The sequence below is a fragment of the Protomyctophum bolini genome (genome assembly GCF_963924005.1).
Source record: "Protomyctophum bolini genome assembly, chromosome: 7".
In the NCBI taxonomy this organism is placed as follows: Eukaryota; Metazoa; Chordata; class Actinopteri; order Myctophiformes; family Myctophidae; genus Protomyctophum; species Protomyctophum bolini.
Window position 1 is genome coordinate 29,115,229 of NC_137868.1, and position 24,737 is coordinate 29,139,965.

At 39.8% G+C, this 24,737-nt stretch overlaps 1 protein-coding gene across 1 annotated transcript in view; it reads right to left on the reverse strand.

Moving 5' to 3' along the window:
* Nucleotides 1–10,782: 10,782 nt before the first annotated feature.
* The window catches only part of LOC308318192 (lysophosphatidylcholine acyltransferase 1), a 32,952-nt gene continuing 18,997 nt past the window's right edge, over nt 10,783–24,737 (reverse strand). The window contains exons 6-14 of the mRNA XM_080767634.1: nt 23,477–23,535; nt 22,836–22,870; nt 21,413–21,467; nt 21,108–21,190; nt 17,608–17,733; nt 16,356–16,509; nt 15,858–15,956; nt 13,844–13,985; nt 10,783–11,729 (exon numbers count right to left, since the gene is read on the reverse strand). Coding sequence (XP_080623760.1) covers nt 11,500–11,729; nt 13,844–13,985; nt 15,858–15,956; nt 16,356–16,509; nt 17,608–17,733; nt 21,108–21,190; nt 21,413–21,467; nt 22,836–22,870; nt 23,477–23,535 — 983 coding nt within the window. The 3' untranslated portion in view covers nt 10,783–11,499. The remainder of the gene's footprint in view (nt 11,730–13,843; nt 13,986–15,857; nt 15,957–16,355; nt 16,510–17,607; nt 17,734–21,107; nt 21,191–21,412; nt 21,468–22,835; nt 22,871–23,476; nt 23,536–24,737) is intronic.

The window sequence follows — 24,737 nt, forward strand, 5'->3', positions numbered from 1 at the left end:
GGAGGGGCTCACAGCCACAAGGAGAGAAATGCCAGAGAGTGGCACAGAGAGGTATGCTACATACGGTAGTAGGAACGTAGGTGTACAGTACCAAGGGGAGAGAGAACGATGGATACATAGAGAGACAGGGAGAACGCAGATATATACTGTAAGTACATACACACATGCATGCATACAGTACATGTACATAGTATGTGCATAGATACATAGAGAGAGCGAGGGATGGGATAATCAGTCATTTTGTTCACAGTGCCCGGCTTGCCGATCGCTAGCCATCACCTGTTGCTCAAGTGCATTTGAACTCCAAAAGATAAAATATGAATTATAAACCAAGTTCATGTAACATTGTTTTACTACCTTTTTGATGTGTGGGGGGAAAAAGAAGATAAAAATAGGAACATTTTCAGCATGGATACAACTATGAACATTGTCTATAAAAAATAAACCATACCTAAAACTGTTGCCATAGAAATGCTCAAAGTAAATTATGTACTTTTGCCAATACAATAAGCCGAGATTTAAGTAAATTATGTACTTTTGCCAATACAAAACGGAAGTAATGAAAATATACGAGGAAGAAAAGAAATGTGTGTTCAATTCATTTTAAACACAATTTTTAAAACTCTCACCTTGTTTAAAAAAAGAGAAAAAATAAAAGCTTTTCCAGTCCTGGATGGTTGACTTGATAGTTTATTTCCAGCCTCCCCGCGTCTCTTCTGCGCACTGCAAAATGATACTGACCATATTTGAAGACCCTCTCTATAAATACAAGACTTGCAAGAAGGGCAGCCTGCAGGCAAGAAGGGAAAACACGATAAGGAGGTAGCAGAGAAAGAGAGAAGGTGAGTGTGGAGGACAGTATAATCTGTGATGAGTTGGAGTAGCTGTGGAAAAGGCGCAGTGTACCCTGTGGTCTGGGTCTGGGATGAAGATCTGTCTGTGGGACCACTCCAGAAATTTGAGACCCAATCACAACATGCGACCCCCCTCCACTCTCCCTGTCCGTCACTCCCCTAACTGTCGTCTTCACTGTGTCCACCCCCTACGGTCACCCTCCTCCACCCCCCCTCCTTCTCTCTCTGTGTCCTCACTCATTTGATCAGGTTGTTGCTTGATTTGTGCGTCGTTTCTTTCTCTTGTGACTCGTACTTACCAGATCAAGGTATCGTTATAGGGCTGCAACTATTGCTTATTTTTTTGATTGGTTAATTTTGTCAATTAATTTTATAATAGCAGAAGCAGTTTTTTTAAACCCCCCCCCCCCCACACACACACACAAACACACACACACACATTTATCATCAAATCAGCGCAAAATTTGTATTTATTTTTATATAATAATTTTGTCTGTTTAACCACTGTCGTGCAAAAATAGCGATAACAGCCGATCTACAAGCTCACAACATTTTACATTGTGAAGTTTGTTTATTTCTTTTGTTTGTCTGTTTTACATTTGGTGAATGTTCTTCTCCAAAGCTTTGCAAATGTTTGATCCAAGACACCCCTCAGAAACTGATCAAACTGTGAGCTACTATTTTTTTTACAGCTAGCAAGAATAAACAATCCAATACCAAATAAGGTGCTGAGAAAACTGCTTGCACACTTCTGGGCTCCAGTTTATAACTGATTTATTGCACCAAAAGAGTGCCCCGAGTGACGGTTTGAGCTCACACACAATTAGTCAGTCTGATGAAATCTCATCATCCTTTATGCATGTGTAAGAAACTGACTATAAGGCAGGCTTTTCTTTCTGGGAGGGATAGAATGATAGATTGAGTAGTCTAAGAGACTATTTGTGTCTGGGGGTTTGGTGAAGAGTGTGGTGTAGATGTCTCTCCCATTATAGATTACACACGTGTCCAAAAACCTTACATTAGTGACTATCACATTCCACACTGAATTCATTTGAATCAATGTATCTGAGAAACTGTGAGCCTGGAGAAACAGCGGACCAGTTTACAAAGTCTAGACTAGAGGGTTTAAGTGGTACAGTGTAAGGATGAATGTGGTATATTCGTTCAAGTTGTACAAAAGATGTATCAGAAAGTTGGGTAACGTAAAACAGCTGCACAATCAAAATAAATCCACAATGTCTTGTAGGAGAAATTCAGACTGCTGCAATGTTTAATTTATGCTCTGTCAACCAAAAACGTTACACGGCATGGAAACCATGCAAGGCACCAACCTGCTCAACGGGAACAGTTGGAGGTTCAGTGTCTTTCTCAAGGACACCTCGACACTAAGTCAGGGCAGAGGGAGCCCGGGATCAAACTGGGAACCTTCTGTTTCCCCAAGTGGAAACAGAAGGCTTCCTCCTGAGCCACTCCCACTACAGATTCAAGTTATTATTCAACAGTTATTTGTACCGGGAGTTCTTGGTGTCGGTGGCAGTGGCCAGCTAGTCTCATCATCCTTACTGCTATCTTCTCTGTTACACTTGGTAATGCCCCGTACAGACTCGTACAGGGCATGATGTGCTCGTCCTGGTTGATGTTCAGTACCACACGTAACATTCTGGTGTAGCACCGCCCAGGGATTTCTGTAGGGTTTGTGTTAGTGTCCAGAACTAGACTTTAGTTTAGGCCATATGAATGAAAGCTTTTCAACTAATGGTCTGATGTGATAATCAACTAGATACAGCAGGCAACTCATCAAGAAGTCCTACTTTGAACAACTTGTTTTTTTAGAGAGAGAGAGAGAGACATGTACTGTGTTACATGCAGGTTCAGGTGTCTGGAACCGTACTTTCTGACATATCACCATCAGGCCACAGCAGTCCCGTCTCTCTCTGTCTCCATCTCTCACCACACCATGCATTTCTGCCATTAGGCAGAAATCTCATTACCTGAAATGTCCAAGCGGCCTTAATAGAATCAATCGTAACACTCGGGCCTCTCCCATTTCAAAGTGAACCAAACCGGCACCGGGGCATCAAATAACACAATCAGCCCGGTCCCCACGGAGACATTTATGATACACGTGTCCAGAATGACAGCTTGTTGTTTGCAAGCCAATCATAACGATCAATCTCAACCCCAACCCTGCTGTCACCACACACATTTTGAAGTGCAACCCATCAAAACTCAGCATGCATATCAGAAATCGTTGAGCTGATGCGAGCTGGTTAGATAGACAGGTTTCTCCAATGATGACAATGTGGGCATAATGGAGAGTCTTGTTTTCATAAATTCAACAGCTGAGACCCAGTGAACAGAGGTGTGAACAGAGTGAAGAAGACGCAGAAGAGCAGTGGTTCTCACAGTGGGGTCCCCAGCTAAATGATTGATAGTTAGGAACTGGTCTATAACTCTGAGAGCGTACAAATGGAACCCTTTTTGAGAGCATACATTTAGGGCCTGCTATGTTCTATTTTATTATATAATACTTGACTAGAGACCGGTCCAGGTGTGCCTTGGTAATACAACTTATAAACAATTCTGGATTACATTTTAATTCAGTATTTTCCAACACAGTGGCAAATTCAATATCCTGATCGATCAACAAAGCTTTCACACTCCCGGAATAAAAGTCTAAAAGCAGGTGCGTAAGTGAAGTGGTGAACATAAACAATAAAAGACGTTGCCTTAATACAGGGATTCCAAAACGGTGGTGCGTGAGCTGCGGTGCATGACAATAGTGTAATGGTGGGGGTGGTGATATTGAAAATAAATAACTACTAAATACATGATTTCAAAATAGAATTTTCATGATATAAAAAGTTTGATGTAATGTGCAGTACACGTAGTACAATACTTTATTACTAAGGATGACCATCTCTGTCTGACTGATATATCTTCGTCTATCCACCACTTTACTCCCAAAAGATATCTGAAAGTGGATGAACCCTAGCTACTCACTTAAACTTTATATTCAGCAAACTAACAAAACATTAGGTTTTAATTGAACTTTAAATGTACATGAGCTTCAACAAACCCATAAGATTACTTACTTTATTATAAACTACTCATGTTTTATGCTGAATCTATATCCATCCATCTGCTTATCCGGAATCAGATGGCAGAGGTAAAAGTTCCATATCCATTTCTGACCTTGTCAATAATCCTGACCTTCTCCCCCAAGAGTGCACGCTCTAGAATAGAAATACAATGTTCACAATGGCATCATTTCATTAATGTCACATACTGGTACCAGGGGATGAGAACTATGCACAAAAACAAACTCCACCCACTTTGTTTTACTGTGACGTGACAATAAAGCTGATTCTCTGGTTCATTACTAATACATTCAAAATAATTCTAAATTCTTCCTGGAAATAATCATAATCTAATAAGTGTGTACCCCTGCGACATACTAGCGACATGTCCAGGGGGTGTACATCAAAGCTGCCTCATGCTACAGAAACAGGCTCCTATCTGCCCTATGCGCCTCATGGCTCGGCAAGGGCTTCATGGCTCGGCAAGGCTTACTTACTTACTTTACCTTACTTTAAGTGTGGTAAAGGCATCCTTGCTCTGACTCCAGCATCAACTGGGACTGGTGCAGCTCTAATATCACAGTGGATTAGAAGATGGCCTCACTGAGAAACAGTAAAAAAAATCAAATAATAAAAAAAGCTAATAGGGATAAGAATAACCTATCAGGTGCTATATGATTCCTATAATCTATAATAATAATATCTCAAATATAGCACTTTTCGCAAGGACACTTTAAAAGGGGGAGGAGAAAACAAAATACGTAATCAACTATTGGGAAAAACACAAAGCTAAACTTATTGAATGGAATATTTGATGTATGATGCATCTCTCAATAGGTCATTCGGGTCTGTTCAATTGGACCCACCCTATCTTTGCCTTCATTGATTACATGTTGTTGCCTATATGGACATAATGTCTCTCATAGTCATAACCTAAAGAAAAAACCCCACAGGGTGTCATTGCTTGTTTGAGACACTGACGCTTCCTTTGGCAATTGATTGATTGATTTATTTTCAAGCAAAACATAAAAGAATTAAAAGAAATCACACCCGCGTGACGTGAGGGGCGCTCTTATCGTACATCATCATGACGTAAAATAGACACTGTCTATTTGCTCAGATACCATGAGGTAAAATTGGCCATTCGTCAATGGGAATTTAATGTTTGTGTAGGACAAACATACAACATATGGAATGTCAGAACAGGTAAGCTCCATACAGTATATGAAGATCTAAGAGTGGTAGCGGGGACAGGGACATTCTCTTGAGTGTACAGGGTTTGATGAGGGTCCAGGTAGGGCCGGGCCTTAGTTTTCGGGCCTGTTGAGAACTCTAGTTTTCACCGGCTGCGGCTGCACTAATAACTTTGGGGCAAGCCTGTCTAGAGTTTGAATGTTGAGAACTCGTTTATATGGGCTTAACTGCGACAGCAGGTCGCATTTACTATGACATCAGGGATATCCATACCTGATGATGTCACGATGACCTTGGGCGGGCACCATGTATGGGGGCTGATGTCACATGATGTCACGATGAACTGAGCAACATATATGGTGGCTGATGTCACGATGACCTGGGGGCTTTCCTGGTGTGACACACTGACGGGAAATGCAAGATTCCATGGTAAATGCAATAAAATGGACACAGACATAATAACTGGGTGGGGCAATGGGCATGCATTTCCAACTTGCATTGTTCCAAGTAGGCCAGTGCCCAACAGGCCTGTCTGCTGTTATAGAAATGTCATTCTTATGTTGATTCCATACAATGGAACAAGCTACCACTAGAATATAACAAATCAAATCCTCTTTAAGGCTTTAAGGTTGAAGACCTGGCCTACATAAAGCATTACTTTTGACATGCCTGCTATTTACGAACGTAAATAGTATTGCATATAGTGAATGTTGTAACTCATCAGGCAGACAGCCACCAACTTACCATGAATATGAACATTCATAACAGCAAGGACCACAACAGAAGAAGTCCATGACTTATAGTTTCACCCTTGACCATTTTCTTACATTCTTAGATCTGACATACAAGACAACAAGTATCATTAATTGTCTAATGAACTACCGGTAAATCTCTTGAAAAGTGTAACTGGACAAAGCTGGATGGAAATGCACTCAGGAAAACACGAATATTGTATCCGACGTCCGTAGGAGACCAAGTTGAAGCGCTTGTTTAACACCGCCGGCTACTAGTAGTTGAAAGTAGTGGGGCTCCCGTGTGCGCGGGGCTTTCTTACATTCTAATACAGCCAGAAAACCCCATTCTGGCAGCCAGCTTGGTGGTAGTGTGCCTTGCTAGTCATTAGACTCCCAATCCACACCTACAGACTACTTTTTGTTGGCCGATAAAGTCGGTTTTGTGAGGTTAAGGTTAAGTTTAGGCATCTTTTTTGTGAGGTTAGGGTTAAGGTTATGTTTAGGCATTATTTTTGTGAGGTTACAGAAACAAAGGGCACAAGGATATTAGCTATGGAAAGAACATACAGAATTTCACCTCAAGAGGGAGACATACACTTACCTATAAGAAAGTCTGAATGGTTTCGTAAACACAAGCTTCAGCATCAGGCCCAGGACCTCCAATTTAAGACTCAAGAGGAGGAATCAGTGAATCAGCAGGTCAGTGGAATTCTAGAAACTAAAATAAAAAGATACCACTGCAGTGTCAGTACAGAAGTGAGACACATTCAAGAGACATGCATCTTTCATTATGTTTTACACTTTAATCCAAGAGTCACATACGTAGACAAGTTATATCATAGCAGTCCTGAACAGACACATCCAATGTAGCCTGCAGTATTAACTCTTTATGAAAATACGTTAATAAAATAAAACCTCAAGTTGAGGAATATAGAAAAAGGACATTAACAGAAAGGTACAGAGAAAACAGCAAGCCCGTGATTCCATCCACTTACAGTACTCAGCCATCAGAAAGACACAGCACCCTGTTCAAACGTCAGAGCACACGGTCCTTCGTCTTAGGCTCTCTGCTGGACAAACCATTGTAAGCAGGCAGCGATAGAATAAATAGAATATTAGCTCTTGCATGTTGAGATTTTTTTCAGATTGACAGCAGTTAGAAAACTTGAACGATTCTCTGTGTGAGGTATTTGAATTCAAACGGAAAAGAGGAATGTGGATCAAGAGTTTAAAATGACAAAAGCTGACCCACTTTAGAGCTCCAGTCAAGATTTGTCTGACAGCGCCTAAACATAACAAACTGCCTATCTTTGAAGTAACACATAAATTACATTAATCTTTAGTAAAGAAAATTATTCAAAACAAAACATTGAAACCTTTAGTGGTACAATGCCTCAAACATCAGGTGCCATTTTTCAAATCCAGACTGGAGCCGTGTCCAAAATGATTATACTCACTATATAGTCCACTATAATGTATAGTAGGCAATGAATGAGTGAATGATTTAAAACTCAGCATGGGTCTTAAAAAATAAAATAAAAACCTTCCTTGTTCAGTCCTTATTTACAATTCACAGTCATATTACATGCTTGACAAGACATGTTATCAAACATTGTACAGTAACACAGCAAATGGTGAACATTGATGGTGCAGTGTCACCAGGATACATTGATGCACACATTTTGCCTAGACATTCCTCTGAACAGTATGGAGGCCTTCATGAGTCTCTTTTTTTAACCATCTGATTTACTACTATTTTTAAGTTGCGCACCACTGAGCCATACATATTAAAGCATTAAATATTCCCATCACATTTGATGGGAACATCTAACCATTGTTGTAACCAACTAAATGTTCTTCTTAAAACTGTGTGTGGTGGGAGCTCAGGAGAAGCTGTCTAACATTTTCTCTTCAATAGCTTGTGTATTCTTATTATATAATAATAATAATAATGATAATAATGAAAAAGAATAACAAATCAACGTTCAAATTATTCACATTAGCAAGATTAAGCTACAGCACTGTAACCTTAACATGCATTACAGCATTCAGGCATGAGGGAGAGGGTCAGAAGAGAAAAATAGTTCTATAAAGTGCGAGCACGAATACATAGTTTGTGTTACAACACAAATAACGTGTGGTGATACAATCTAATTACAGGAATGTTTTGGGTTGATTTTTCATGTGCAGCCCGTCATATGCGTTCAACATCACCTCAAGGCTTGACACATCAACCTGCATACTTCAAACATAAAAATAGTTAATGCATGTAGAGGATTCAAATAGGATACAAAATAGAAGCTGGAAAACAACTACTTCTGAGTGAAAATACTACGTACAAGAGCGGCTTTGAGGAGCTTCTGATTGTGACAAGATTGTCTATACATTCTTTTTAATCATTAAAAAATAAATCATAAAATAAAATAATTATATATTGTAGATTCAAGGCTATCGGTTTCCATACAAAATCTTAATTTTGTATCTAAGCAGTCAACTCAGCAATAGTCATAATAGTAGTATAGCAATAATATAACTTGATAAAACTTGCTTGAGGAATACAGCATGGAAAAATTGCAGTATTATACAAAGGGGGGGGGGAAATAAAAACCCATGAATACAATCTGCAGAGGAGAGAAGATCACAGATCTTTTGTCATGGCAGTGAAAATAAAAATAATTAATATACATACATCAAAAATTCACAAAATGCCCTGCATTTGGAATATTCAAAATACATATCAGAACTCTTCAAAAAGATCAATCTTGACAAGGCTTAGAGAAGATGTAAAATATTGCTTCACTGAAAGCTGTAATGCAGACACAAATGTACAGGGCCATGAATGTGATGGAGAAGTCATGTACACAATGCTCACAAACATGCCAGACTTTACGCATAATACATGTCAAAACCTTAGTTGTTTTGACTCATAAGGGACATTCAATGTCAAACACTCAAATTAGTCAAACTATCAACGCACAGCTCTAGATGAGTCCTTTAACAACTTGAACCCCAGCATCCATATTCTGGGGAGAACATTTGCCAGAAATAGTAGATCTACAAGCTCAAAATGACAAATGAGCAACACGTTTTGAGATTGTAGATCTGCTATTTCTTTGGGCAATGAGATTTGGTGTAGACAGAAAAAAAAGTGGTACAGTTGCAACTCAATGTCACTAAAACTTAAGGTTTTAACTCAAACTTGAGGGTTTAAGAAAGTAGTTAAATTGTTTCACATCATCTGCCCTGCAATGGTATACATTCCCCCTTTACTTTCAGAAGTGTTCTTTCAAACGCTCACTGTGTCATTCATCAATAGTTGGTAATAATAATAATATAACAATTTTTGGGTTAGTTTCTCTACCCCCAGAGAAATATCTAGCAACTAGTTGAAAACAAATATTCCTTCAAATGTAAGCAAATTATTGTAAGTAATATTCAGGTAACATGTGATAGTATAGTATTATTATAAAAAGAAGTGCTATATCATAGTATAAAAGATTTTCCAGAATGTTGAAATTCTATATGCATTTTAAACTGTTTTTGTGAATAAAAAAGAAAAGAAAAAGAAGAAATCGGACCAACCACATGATGTGTAGGCTACTGTATATAGCAGCACATCAAGTACAACAGATTATTTGTAATACGACCTGGAAAGGCAATTCTGTCCAGACTAAGAGAGTCTGATTTTGAAGTTTGGCTATCTGTATGACTCAGTCTTAGATCGCCAGCTCCTTATATATATTTTTGCAATTTAACGTCGTTTTCTGAAGTGTATGGCAGACCGAAAATAACCATCATATCTTTCTAAAAATTAAGTTATACTAACATCCACTGCAGGCTTATAATACTGTACATTTAAAGCTCACACTGAGCTGTCACGTGTAGCAAGTCAAACGATGAATCAATCACCTATACAAACGGCACCATGGCTGGGGCATTTCAAACTCCAGGTTGGGCCTTCAAACACGAGTATGACAGTGCAAACATTTAAATAAAAGCACCAAAGCACCAATTGTGCTGTACTAAAGACCAAACAATACAACATCTTCCATGCATATAGGCAAACAAAACAAGGAAGACAATTTTGGTAACGCCTGCACGTTTAGCATGGTGAACGAGATTTTGAAGCGAAAAATGTCTGAGTATAAAGCCACTATTATGCTTCTGTGGAACAAAAGTCTGACGTGACGTGTTGCATGCATTTCTGTTGCAGATTTTTGTTGCTGATGCATATGAAGTTTAAATGTTTTGTAAAGTTATGATTATTGCATCCCTCACAAGTTGCTCACTCCCATCTCTGTATAAAAATGCAGTATACCAGAACAGCGGAAATGTCCATGAGTTGACTGAGATATACTGTAATAGGATGGTGTGATGCAACCGGAATGCAGATTGTAAAGTAATACAGCATGGTCTTTGGAATGATCATTGACCAGAGTGAGTGACAAAAGTGAGCATGGTTTGATACCAAAAGTTACACATTCTGATACAAAATCACATTTCCCTACTTAAAGCCATTGCACCACTGAATTGAAATGGGCAGTAAAATCTAAAAGACATATTCACTGACTGTGTTTTTGGTCCATGTCCATTAAAGTTTCAGACATAAAAAAGAGGGGAAAGCTCTGCATATCTTATTAGAAAGAAAAGCCTTGGTGAGGATTGTTTGCGTGTCGAATGATAACTCATGCACACAGGAGCAGCCCAGTGAAATGTGAAAAATGACGACATCATACAAGTTTAAATTGTTTTTGTTACTGAACCCTGAGCTAAATGAATATATATGTATATACATATACATACATGTACACACACACACACACACACACACACACACACACACACACACACACACACACACACACACAGTATGTATATATACACACACACACACACACACACACACACACACGCACACACACACACACACACACACACACACACACACACAGTATATATAATGTATATAATATAGTATAATTTATAACAGACTCATATTGATTATAACCACCTCTCTAAAAACACTGTGTGAGCACCTCGAGTTTAACCGTTAAAGTTTAACACTTCAAGTGGTTAAAACATTTGTCACTGGTCCTCTGTGGTCTTTCTCCTACAGACATCCGCTATACTGCTCAGACACATATGAGCCCATGCATTTAAGTAACGCATTTCAGTTCAAAAAGGCAGCTACCATTAAAAAGAAGAAATAAAATAAGTTAAAAAATAAAACCCACTGATTTCACTAAAAACTAGTTTCCTTTACATAAAGGGCCTGCTTGCTTCCCTCATTGTGAAAACATGCACAGTCAAGTACCATGTTGAAAAATATACCCCAGGAAAATCAGGAATTTTTGAGTGCTTGCCCTTCAAGTATTCAAGCATTGTATCTGAAACTGCCACCGTTTGGCATTTAGACGTTCTTCCACCAAGAACAACTTAAACAAAAATAATCTAAAAGAAAATAAACTCTTATCAGACAAAAAATAACCCCAGAAAATGTTCTGGAAAAGATAATAAAAAAGGGGGTGAATGTCTTCATTTTCGTAGTTTTGGCTAATCACTCAAATACAGCTTACTAGCCACACACACATTCCTCCACTCTCTCACCAGGAGAGGTGAGGACCCCCCTATAAACTATTAGGTGTGTTTTTTAAGTCTGTCTATTGTGCTGTAATGGTCTTTAGGGCTGAAGTCAGGGCAGATACCGTTGGCTGTTTTGGGAGTGGCAGTGACTTTGTTGTTGGTGACAGGGAGGCTGGGTTTGACCTGGTGTCCACGGTGGTGGCAGTTATGGAGGACTGCATTGTCTGTATACAGGTGCTCCTCAGCGAAGTCTGGGTGCTGCTCCACAAAGCTTCTGAAACTTTCTGCAGCAACACCACAAGAGGGCGCCAGACACAAAGAGGAAAACGTTAGACGATTACATCATTCTCAGAGAAACTGGCATTGCTGAAGGGCCACTGTTATCATTGACGACACAGCTCTCAATGATGACTTGACTGTCTCGCACTTAATAAAAGACACTGGAGAGATGATGAATGACTGGTGACTGGGGTGTGATAAAATGAACTGACAGTGAATATACCACCCCGAGCTTGGCCACATGGAACATCAAAGTACTTTTATTGATGTGAATTATATTAACATTATTATTTCCCAAGCAAATTATATTAACATTATTATTTCCCAAGCAAGAACTCCATTCAAATGGAAAATCCGGAACAGTAATTAAGACCTAGGAGACATTTTAGAAGATGTACGAGATGGGAGTCACTTTAGATTTAGTCTATGATTAGTGGAAACTTTTTATTTTCTTCTTTTTCTTCAAGTATTTAAGGAAAAATACTTGAAGGATTTTCCTTCAAGTATTAATTAGTTATTATTTTATTTTGTATTTATTTTTGTTGCAGAATCTAATTTTCCTTCATGTAAAAGAAAAATGATGGGGCGCTCAGGTGCCGGGGTACAGTACATCTGGCTTTGTCGAGTGTCTACACAAACACAATTGGCCCGTGTTGGGGGAATGAAGCTGGGCAGGGAGGGTGATATTTGTGACTTAAGCAATATTACACGAGAGGGTGTTGTTTAATGGGATTATTGCCACGACAGTGATGCGGTCAGGAACGAGACGAAGTAGAGTTCCGCAAGCATCACTGAAGTGGCAATAATCACGTTAAACAACACCCTCGAGTGTAATATTGCAATTCTACAACAGTTACCCTTAAAACTAAGAAAATCGCTGAAAAAATATATATGTTTAATGACAGATGTAGTCACTACGACCACAAATGTCCCAAGAAACTAGCTAGCCTAGCCACGAGTTTGCTAGCGCTCTGGGAGAACAGAGCGGCTGAATTCTTTGTTTTGATTAGGTGGTGAACAGTGCTGGTTTGATCCACGGCTAGAAACCGTTTCAACCAATCAGATTGCTTCCTCGAAACGACCTGTTGTAGAATGCACATTCTCATACGGGCTGGGGCGGCACCTGTCAGAATGGAGTGTTGGGCGGGGGGAGTAGGACGAGAGCTGAACGTCCACCCGGTGGGAGCTCCTCACTGGCAGGTGAGCCAGTAGGATACAACAGCAGCTCCTCACTGGAAGGTGAGCCAGTAGGATACAACATACAACAGCAGCTCCTCACTGGCAGGTGAGCCAGTAGGATACAACATACAACAGCAGCTCCTCACTGGCAGGTGAGCCAGTAGGATACAACATACAACAGCAGCTCCTCACTGGCAGGTGAGCCAGTAGGATACAACATACAACAGCAGCTCCTCACTGGAAGGTGAGCCAGTAGGATACAACATACAACAGCAGCTCCTCACTGGCAGGTGAGCCAGTAGGATACAACATACAACAGCAGCTCCTCACTGGCAGGTGAGCCAGTAGGATACAACAGCAGTGACAACACACATAAATGTGTGGGGAGGATACATTTCCATAATGGAAACTCTAAAAGAAAAATGATGGTACAGTTTTAAAGATTAAACATCTTAGAGACAACTACAATGGAGACAAACGTGACAAATTAAAATAACACAATCTTCCTTCAGTGTACACCGTACATGTGTCTCATTGTATAAATTATACAAAACCCATTCAATGAGATTTGGTCATGCAAAATGAAGGTTGTGATATTCAATTGTTGAAGACTGTCTTGGATAATTAAGGAATTATGTGCGAAGGATAAAGACTTAATGATTGAGATATGCAGAGCTTTTTCCTCTTTTTTTATGTCTGAAACACAGTCAGTGATTATGTCTTAGAATTAACTGCCCATTTAAATGCAGTGGTGCAATGGCTTTAAGTGGGGATTTTGTATCTGAATGTGTAACTTAAGCCATATTTTATACTTCATCATATGGCGGTGTCACATGGTGATGAGATTGTAGATATGTTATTGAAAGTGTTAAAACAAGTAAAGAATAATACATGAATATGCAAATTGTCCTGGGAAGCATCAATATATGATAATAATTACCATATGTGATCTTGCCCGTGTCTTCCACGTCAATGGCACTAAACAGGTGTGACACACTGAGGTTGGCCACTCCCAACGCTGTCTTTAGGATGATGGCCAGCTCCGTCTCTGTGATGGCTCCATCCTCCTCTGCCTCAAACATCTGGATACATTATGGATGAAAATATGCATTTGTGAGATTTCCCGCCAGGTGTACAACAAAAGAGTTGCTGTCAGATAAACAAGCATATATTCTGTACAGGCCCACAGTGTGTGTGGCAATAACCAAGTCATTTCCTTCTTGTGTATTCCCCAAATTAATGAATGTATAAGTAAACAAACAAATAGTTGCTGCTTTGGAACAGCTGGTGCCATTCTTTTGTTTTGTTAGATTGCCAATGAAGAAAATGAAATGAAATATTATTGAACAAATACAAACAAAGAACCATCATGTAAACCTTATGGGATAATCTGTCTCTGAGTGGTGTCCATGACAAGAGCAAAAGCCTGCAGTTTCTTTATAAACCATGAATTAACTTCAATCTAAGCTTGTAGTAACAACTATTAGAATAGTATGCACCTGTTGCTAATTTTATCATTTGCACTAGATCCATAATTGACTGACCCGCAGGGATCTGTTCTTGGTCACCTAATTATTTGCCTCACAAAGACTCTTCACTAAAATGAGCAGATCTGCATAATGTGCATATAAGCATTGCGAGCTTGTATGCTATTGTTTGTCAATGTGTACATCTTTTTGCCATATGTGTTCGTCTATTATGACATGCCAGGAATAGGGATGTTGCATGTGGCTAAGTGTGCCACTGCCAGGCAATAAACATAAAACATTTACAATAAAGGTGGCACTACACTAGCCGATAATCGGGCATTATTGACGCTCGGGGTGTGCCCGACTCAATCGATCAGGGCCACTCAAAGCGCAATCGTGATTGGCCTGATCAACATCAAGAATGTTTGATATTTGCGCTTCCCCACTCCGATTATCCTGTAGTGTGTGGTGCTATCAGATTATCCTGTAGTGTGTGGTGCTATCAGATTATCCTGTAGTGTGTGGTGCTATCAGATTATCCTGTAGTGTGTGGTGCTATCAGATTATCCTGTAGTGTGTGGTGCTATCAGATTATCCTGTAGTGTGTGGTGCTATCAGATTATCCTGTAGTGTGTGGTGCTATCAGATTATCCTGTAGTGTGTGGTGCTATCAGATTATCCTGTAGTGTGTGGTGCTATCAGATTATCCTGTAGTGTGTGGTGCTATCAGATTATCCTGTAGTGTGTGGTGCTATCAGATTATCCTGTAGTGTGTGGTGCTATCAGATTATCCTGTAGTGTGTGGTGCTATCAGATTATCCTGTAGTGTGTGGTGCTATCAGATTATCCTGTAGTGTGTGGTGCTATCAGATTATCCTGTAGTGTGTGGTGCTATCAGATTATCCTGTAGTGTGTGGTGCTATCAGATTATCCTGTAGTGTGTGGTGCTATCAGATTATCCTGTAGTGTGTGGTGCTATCAGATTATCCTGTAGTGTGTGGTGCTATCAGATTATCCTGTAGTGTGTGGTGCTATCAGATTATCCTGTAGTGTGTGGTGCTATCAGATTATCCTGTAGTGTGTGGTGCTATCAGATTATCCTGTAGTGTGTGGTGCTATCAGATTATCCTGTAGTGTGTGGTGCTATCAGATTATCCTGTAGTGTGTGGTGCTATCAGATTATCCTGTAGTGTGTGGTGCTATCAGATTATCCTGTAGTGTGTGGTGCTATCAGATTATCCTGTAGTGTGTGGTGCTATCAGATTTCAGATTGAAAAAAATCGGCTAGTGTAAGGCCACCTTTAGATGTGCTTCAATTTATCAATCTTCCATTATGATTTGAATGTATGATTTGAATGTTGTAGACAGTCTGGACTGAATGACATTTAATTGTTGGAAATTATATGATGATCCTGTAAGCAAGCATGGAAAAAAGTTATTCCCACGTGCCGGCTAGATAAGCATGAAGCCTGGAACACAACGTACCTTAAAGGCCAATCTCATCGTGTCCAGAGTTTTTGCAGGTCTGCATACAACAGATAAGGCAATCACATATTCTCTGATATCCATGGAGTTGTCTTCATACTGGAAAATAAAAATAGGCATGAGAATCGAGCAGATGGGGTCAATTATTTTCCCTTTCTGCTCCATTTTTCTTTGGTAGAATTGAGTGGATGTAATTTTGATTTACTAAGACCTTCCTTTTATTTGACACTACGCTATGGTGGCTGTATTGGAACCACACCAACATAATTAATATAACAGGAACCGTGGGTTAGATCGGTCTCATTTATCCCCTTTCGTTTTTGATTTGCGAGTGCATGGGAGTGATTCGTGTACAGTGTATTCTGTGAAATCAATTGCTTTCAGTTAAATAAACTAAATACTAATAGTACTAATGCAACTAATACTAATAACATTAATATAATAATAAATACATAATAATAATAATAATAATAATAATAATAAACACTTAGTCCTGACCTCGTCAAAGAGAGAGAACAGGTCTCGCAGCAGGTCTGAGACGGGCACATCCAAATACTGAGCAAAGTCCTCTAAGCTCAGTTTCTCTCCCTCTAGCTTCCTGGCTCTGTTCCCATAATCCTGCAGAACCTTCTCTGTGTTTTGTGGTTTCAAACTGCCACAGAGGAGAACAAAATATTTAGAAGTTAATACCTGGCGGGTACTCTGGTTTGGTAGACTGTGATGCCATTCCATCATCCAAAAGCAATGAGGAGAATGAAGACCGTGTACTGTAGTTAGTTAGTAGACCCACTCCGACACACTGCTGATCATCCCTAGACGTAAACTATGCTTGTTTACAGTTTACAGGTTGCATAGAGTTCCCACTGCCGCCTCAGTAATGCAAATGTTTCTATTATGTTACATTACATCCCACTTGTAATGTTTCCTTCAATGTTACCAATCAAACATGCTTGTGTCGTGTCTGTGTATAGCCCACCACACACCGGCTGCGACCGTCTGCGGCGCGTTGCCGCGCGGCGCCGCCTGGAAAATAGAACCGTGTTCTATCGGCGCGCCGGGCGGCGCGGCTCCGCGCGGCGCGGCTCCGCGCGGCGGACGGAGCCGGTGTGCGTTAGGTTCATTGAAAATAATGGAGGCGGCTGTGTGCGCCGCGCGGCGCCGCGTGGGGGACGCAGCCGGTGTGTGTCGGGCTTATGTGTGTGTGTGTAATTGAGCTCAGAAAACCCGAAAACCCCAGAAAATCTACTGAATGTTAAAAGTTCAGGTTTTTTGGGTGTAATTGAGATCACAAAAAAAAAAATTAATGTCACAATCCCTTTAACATGTTTCCCATGCTAATAAAGCCCCTTTGAAATGAAATTGTTTTGAGAGAGATTAGTAAGGAGGCTTTTTGAGGCCTTGAGTGAGAGAGATAGCGAGAGAGAGAGAGAAAGAGAGAGAGAGAGAGATGACTGATGCTGTGCATCATTGTGCAGCAAATAATTAATAATTAAGTACTCAAAGTCCCTGGATATACTGTATATCATACTACACTGCACTTTGTTACGTGACATGGTTTCAACTCATCATTGTATAATTCAGTACTGTGGCATTCGCTAAAACAGGGGTTCTCAACCCGTGGGTCGCAACCCCTCAGGGGGGGTGGCCAAATTCTTTTGGGGTGTCCCAAAATGATTTAAAATAAAAACAATGTATGTATGTATCTTACATTAGTGTGGGAATAATGCTTAAGGAGGTTCAAGGGACTCACCCCAGCCTTCTTACAAGCTTGGCAAACTCTAAGAGACAGGTGTCCACTGGAAGTCTGAGTGGGCCCTCTGCCATGGCCAGCTGGCAGTCCTCAAATGAGCAGTCAGTGATGGGGACCCCCAGAGCTCTGGAAGACAGCACAGAGTAGACAATGACTACTACAGTAGTAGTAGTACTGTATGTGCAGTGCACACCATACAGTACATGCTTTAAGACAGTGGTTCTCAACCTGTGGGCCGGGGCCCACCGGTGGGCCGCAGGGGTATTGCACGATTGATTGGAGCAGCATCATGCTGTTCGTTTGGCTCAACTACAGTAATGAAGTCAAAGTGGTTGCATTATGATACCAGTAGCCTGAGAGAGAAGAGCTCAGATTAAATTATTTATGAAATGAAAGCGAACGTGCTATAGATCATTTGATGCTGCCAAGCTTTTTCATTTCTGTTGGGAAAGGGATAAAATAATAGCTGGAGTCTCATTGAACAAACATTAGCAGTTATTTCAGTTATAAAATAATTTGACGCAATGGCTATTCATGGCACTTTCCCATAGTAAACTGGTACACAATCAAATTTAAGTATTTCAGTAATTGTTTCACCTGCAAAACCGAGAAGACTTGAGAAACTGCAATTATTTTTATTGCAACTAGTAGCTTTTAAGTTATAATTGTTAGTATAGCATGAGCTCAAGTACAGGGGGCGTTTCTACGACATACAGTTGAAGTTTTGGTATTTCTGCCACCCCCTATGGGCAGAAGAAAACACAATTTTGAGGGTGTAATCTATAGAGACCAATCATACTATAATTCTAACAATGTCTGTCTGTCTGTCTGTCAGAAACACCGCCTTATCTCATCATTGCCTGCACCAATCACTCCTTTTCACACAGGCATTGACCATATGAATATGGAGGTATTAAAGGAGCCCTTTTTTCGATTTGACACATTCATGATTAATAATGAATTTATTAGTGAATAAAAAATGCGCCCGGGCGCAGTAGCCCCGCGGCCACGGGGGAAAATATCTCACAACAGGTAAGGGCTAGTATTTGTAATTGATTGGATGTTGCGTTCGTGATAGTGTATTTTTTTTAATTTATTTATCCCACGATATTGTAACCCATTTTTCACCCCTGTGTCAATTATCTAATGTGATCCTGGGCTCTACACACCCTCCACCAACCTAGCCCCCGACATGGGGAGAGCAACAGACTTGAACTCATGCTTCCTTCATGACTGAGTGTCCAAGTTGCTCCTTTAAACCTGACAGGGGGGGTTTCCCTAGTTGGACGTAGCGCATGGAAGGAACATGTTATTCCAACCAGTTCCTTTCCCCTCCATCAGGCGCCCAGGCTGGCCAGGGGGAGGCAGTTTAAAGACCAGGATTACTGCATGTTTTTTGTAAGGGTACCTACCTACCCTAGGCCCTAGGGGACACGGGGAGAACATGCAAACTCCACTTTCGCTAACCCCGCCTCGGGTATGGGCACTGATGAGGAGGAGGAAACACGCCGCCAGCACCCACAGCGTCCCGAACGGGAATCCAACCCAGGACCTTCTATGATAGTGTATTTTTATGGCAATTACAGGAAAACAGTATTGGGTATAAAAATTGTTTGATGCTCATTGAATCACATTTCTGCAACAAACACTGACACCTGAACGTCAGTGTTTGGTAAAATATGGGACAAAAATGTGTCGATCGAACACTGCATTCATGATGTTTGCAATTTTTGGGCCCCTCACGCAAACATTGGAAAGCAATCATGAACAATGGGAATGAAATATGAAAAATCTGAATGATGATTTGTGTGAGTTTTGGATAAAATATGTAGCAAAAACTGTTTTTTTGTGTTTGCACTTTAAGAGTTTATGGGCTGGATTTTGAAGGTGCGTTTTACCATGTGGTAATACATAAATTGGCCTCGCTCTGCGCACAATCGTATTATGAAAGCCTTATCGTCCCGTGTTGAACGCACACACATATGGAATACGACGTTGCTGAATATTTTAGCATTGTGGGAGTGTCCATATGTTAATTATTTTCGCTTTGCGCAATTTGCTATTAAGCCCCTTGACCTGCGCATAACGATTAGACGTGGGTCTAGGCACCTCATAAACGCAAAAAGAATTTAAAGCACTGTTTGATTTTACACTTGAGCGGCTCTGGGACGCTGCTGGAGTGTTGACAAGTCTGTTTATTATAAGCGGCTTCTTTTTCTGTAAAGTTGCTTGTAAATATTGGTAGTTGTGGTTGCTTTTCTTGTTTCTAAAGGTTTCTCCTAATGTTGTTTAAACCAGTGATCCTCACACAGCACATTCACATGTCAAGGATCCCCAGATTAATGCATTTGCCCAACTTAAGGACGGCTAATACAAAAATGTAATTAAAATGTTACTTTTGAAAATAGCAGATCTACCAGCTCACAATGAATCACATTCATTCATTAAAACTATGAACTCTGACTGCAGGCGGATATATAATGATCATTATAACAATGTGCAAGAAAATATTTAAAAAGATGGAAGGACTTTATATTTGTGGACAATCAAAATATGTTTTTTATTTTAATGTGGTGTCATTAAAATTAATCTGGATATAGCAGACTCACTATCTAGAAAATAAAAACATGGCACTTCATTTAAAATAGGTTACAGACCCCTGTTATATGCGCTTATTTTGGGATTATTTTTATAGACCTATTTACTTGTTTCTATGAGACATGGCAACAGCCAGCAAAAGACGCATCCATTCTTTTTGAAAGGTTGAGATTAGAAACGACCATAATTATTTCATTTCTCAACCTTAAAAATAAATAAAAACATCTCCATAATCCTTGAGAGGTTTGCTTTCATACGCTGTATCACACTCGATCCAAGTCTTCTTCAATAAAATGCTACGAGCGAAGACCATACCATCACGGGCATACGCACCACGCATTCAACTCATTACTCATTTCAAATATAATATAATTATAATTTAAATTAAAATATAATTTTACTGGTGTTTCTCAATAGAAACAACTTATTTTGAGGCATAAAGGTGACAGCATGCAGTGCAATAGGAATAATTAACCCAAATGTGACAAAGTCATATGTCATGTCTTCTATGGTGCCAGCCTGAAGAAATGTAATAATAACGATCCCCAAAGTGCGCATTCCGTATGTGACATCAGCTGACTGGTAAAGAAAATAGTACGGACATGTTGATTGGGTAACTCTCAAACACGCCTTAAACACTCCCATGACTAATTCAAGGCCGTTTTGCGCACTCCACGGGGTGTCGAAAGCGCTTCTTAACATGCTTAAAATTGCAATATGACATACCTCACGCCCCCAGCTCATATTACTGTAATAGGTAAAACGCACCTTCAAAATCTAGCCCTAAATCATCACAAGTCATTAAAGAACATTGTATGGAAGACTTCTGTAACAGCCCTGTTAGACATAATTTGCTTATTATGAACAATTTAATGTTAGTGTCACTTTAAGGTACCACTTACTTGGCCATGATGCGCCTGACATTGTTGGCAAAGAGAGCAGGATTAATTTTCTCTTCCTCAGAGGGTGTGTAGATGGGAAGGAACTTCAGAAATGCAACAGGTGAACAGGAGAACAATGTCATGATAACAAAGGCATCCAACAGTTAGCGAAGATATTTTGTATAGAAGGGAAATAAAGGAGGGGGCCTAGTATAGAGCCCTTGAGGATGGTGGTCAAATCAGTAGGGTTTGACAGGTTAAAAAGATTAGGGCTTTACTTACAAATGTTCACACACATGTACACACAAACCCACTCTGGCACTCACCTCTATCTCAAACTCATTGTGGAGCTGGCACAGTGTCAGCCACAAGATCTCAAACCTGGCAAATTAGACAAGATAGCAAATCAAGTAGCAAAAGTATACCAGTAACGAAGTATACAGAGCTTACGCAATAGACCCCCCCCCATTCATATGAAGCACTACAGTCAGCAGTTCTCAATGCAAGTCAGGTAGTGTGTTCTTGAAACATGAAACGAGAGACAAGAGTCATCCGAGAAGGCAGACAAAACTGTTCAAGAGTTACAAGTGTGTGTGTGTGTGTGTGTGTGTGTGTGTGTGTGTGTGTGTGTGTGTGTGTGTGTGTTCAGTCAGTCAAGCCAGACTGTATGCAGTTTTGCTGCTATAATGGGAAGGCAACTAACAGCACCCTGGAGACTATAAACGAGTCAAAAAGGGTCAAACTCAGTCAGAGGATACTGTGAAGAGGATAATAACCACAGCCTTTCTGCCACAGCCACAACTAATCACTTCCCAGGCCATTCGATCTCTTAACGTTGTACTTTGAGTTCATATGACAACTCTTACATCTACAGTATGAGGAGGCACGTGAGGAATGACAGAATTATTCAAGAGACAAAACACCTCAAAATCTAAATCATGACTTGCTTCAAATAAAGTAGTGTGCTTGGGTTTGACTGAGAAGGATAAACAATACAATGATAAACATGTTCTGCTATTCAATGAAAGACTACAGCAACACAGCCATTACTTTAGTTTTAATTCAGATGCTGCTGTAGGGAGTGTAGGGCTGTACGCTACTGTATGTAATACCGAACAAAGTATCTGGTAGTGTACCACAACTTACCAGTTACATTCAAAATGTCCCAGAATTTGGTTAGAGGCTCATGCCTCTACCCTACAAGTAATCCACAGACTTGCTAATGTCACGCAATTTGTCACATACTGTACATGGTCAAAAACCATAAGCCATAATAATAATACTGAAGCATTTATGGTTTATCAGGATTGCTCTAATTCCATGTTTCCAGTAAAGCATGATTAATTCTCAACGCATATGACGATTGAACTAATCATTCTTGACAGCCAAAACAGATCTAAAAAATATATAAAAAATATAAAAGCTCAATTGCCATTTATCTACAGCAATGGCGTTGAGGGTAGCATTGATTAATTTGCTTTAATTGTCGTACATTAATGGCAATGGCGCAGTAAGTGTTAATGTGCTATTACTAGAGGCTTAATACCTGCACATACTGCAGATGCGAAGAACAATTTAACTGGCCAAACAAACAAAAACAAAATGTACTGAGGAAGATTCAACAGACTGAACAGGCATATATTGCCAATACTTGAAATGTGATCCGGGGACCACTTTAAGAAAACAGTCATCACAATGAACAAAACATAACAGGCATAAGGCTTATTTAATGGAAAATGATGTACTCACGCTCCAGGCCCCTGCCACGTCCATGTGATTGTGTCCTAGAGACAGAATAAATGAAAAGTAATCACTGGAGCAAATGACTGCATGTGGAATGGAATGCAAATTATTTTAAATTTAGTTTTCTGAGATCTGGGTTATAATGAAGGAAGACCAAGGCAAATATGGCATCTGTTTGCCAAGTGTGTGCTGTTTGAAATATTCAGCAAAACATTTCTGACAGTTCCAGGCAGAAATATAGCAGCTCCAGACCCAGTAGAGAGCCATAATCACAATTGTACACAAAATCCACCATGACCTATACCTGGCAGATGATTTTGGGGTGAGGAACACTCGCACACACAATAAACATGCATGTTCACTACAGTTTGTACACACAAATTATGTATGAAAGGACATGCACCGCACACACTCACACTAAGACTCACACTCACACACACACACACACACACACACACACACACACACACACACACACACACACACACACACACACACACACACACACACACACACACACACACACACACACGGTATGTGTACCTATAGTAAATTTATGGCAGAATTTTATATTTTCATTGTATCCTAAGCAAGGCCAGCTAATATGCATGTCATGTTTCAGTTAATCCACTACATTGAATTCTTACCATTTTATTTGGATATCGAAACACCACTGGTTGCACTGGCACTCCTGGGATGAATGCTCCTATAAGAAAAACATGCCAATTAAAGTAATATATCACTTTGTCATAACATTGTGTGTTATAGATTAATTAACATTGTGTGTTATAGGGGTCTGGATGTTCCGGGGACCCCCGGATGGTAACTCTGTCATTTCTCTAACGTTTCGGACGCAGGGTGGCTCGCCGGAACCGGGCCGTCACCCTGGGTGCGTTCCTGTGGGTCTGGAATTTCCGGGGACCCCCACACAGAGTTGAACCACTCACTTCACACGGGTGCGATTTTTACTTACGATTTTACATCATTGATGATTTTTATTTTCTGGTGAAAACCGATTAAATAATCTGGAGAACGGTATTTTGAGACCAATCTGATGCTATTGATTATATCATGCATCCCTAGTTTTTTTGTTAAAGCAAAATGTACTGACTGCACTTTTGAAAGAGAAAAACTAATGGAACACCAATTAAATTTTAAGATTACACATCTGCAGGTCATCTATAATTGATTGCATTTTGAAAGTAAACTTGACCACCATATTGGAAATGTCTATGAAGGCCACAGATGCAATATTATTATGGTATTGCTTTATTTGTTCACTTTACTTAAAGCTCCCAATGACCAAATACAGTGACTTATAATCACACTACAATGCATTATATCAGTGATTACAATGCATTATGAAATTGTTTTAATGTATTACCACACTGATAATAATAATACACTAATACACCATGAAAAGCATGGTGATAATGCATTGGTAGAAAGTGTAACCAAATGTTCCAACAATGTGATGCTCAAAATGAAAAGGCAGATTGACTAAAACATTCTTTCTGGTATTATCCAGTCACCTCTGGAGACAGCCCTACAGTATATACATACTTAAAACAAAAACAAAAAAAGTTTGATTTAAAAATAACTTTTAGTATGGCAGGAGCAAGACTATTAAGGATTATTTCCTTAGTTATTTGGGTAACAGAGAAATTGGACTCATTGAGATCACTCTTTCATTGCCTTGACTGTATAAGACAGTGTTCAGTTATAACACAGACGTCCCTATAAAAGTAAATTGGAAGTACAGTAGTTCTAGAATTCTCCCACTGTAATCTTCCCTTGACATATTAAACTATAAATACACCCACAGGAAGTCAGGTCATCTCAGCCCGTCTCTGACTTAAAATACAATGACTGTCGTCCTGCATGAACGCTGTACTTCATGGTCAATTA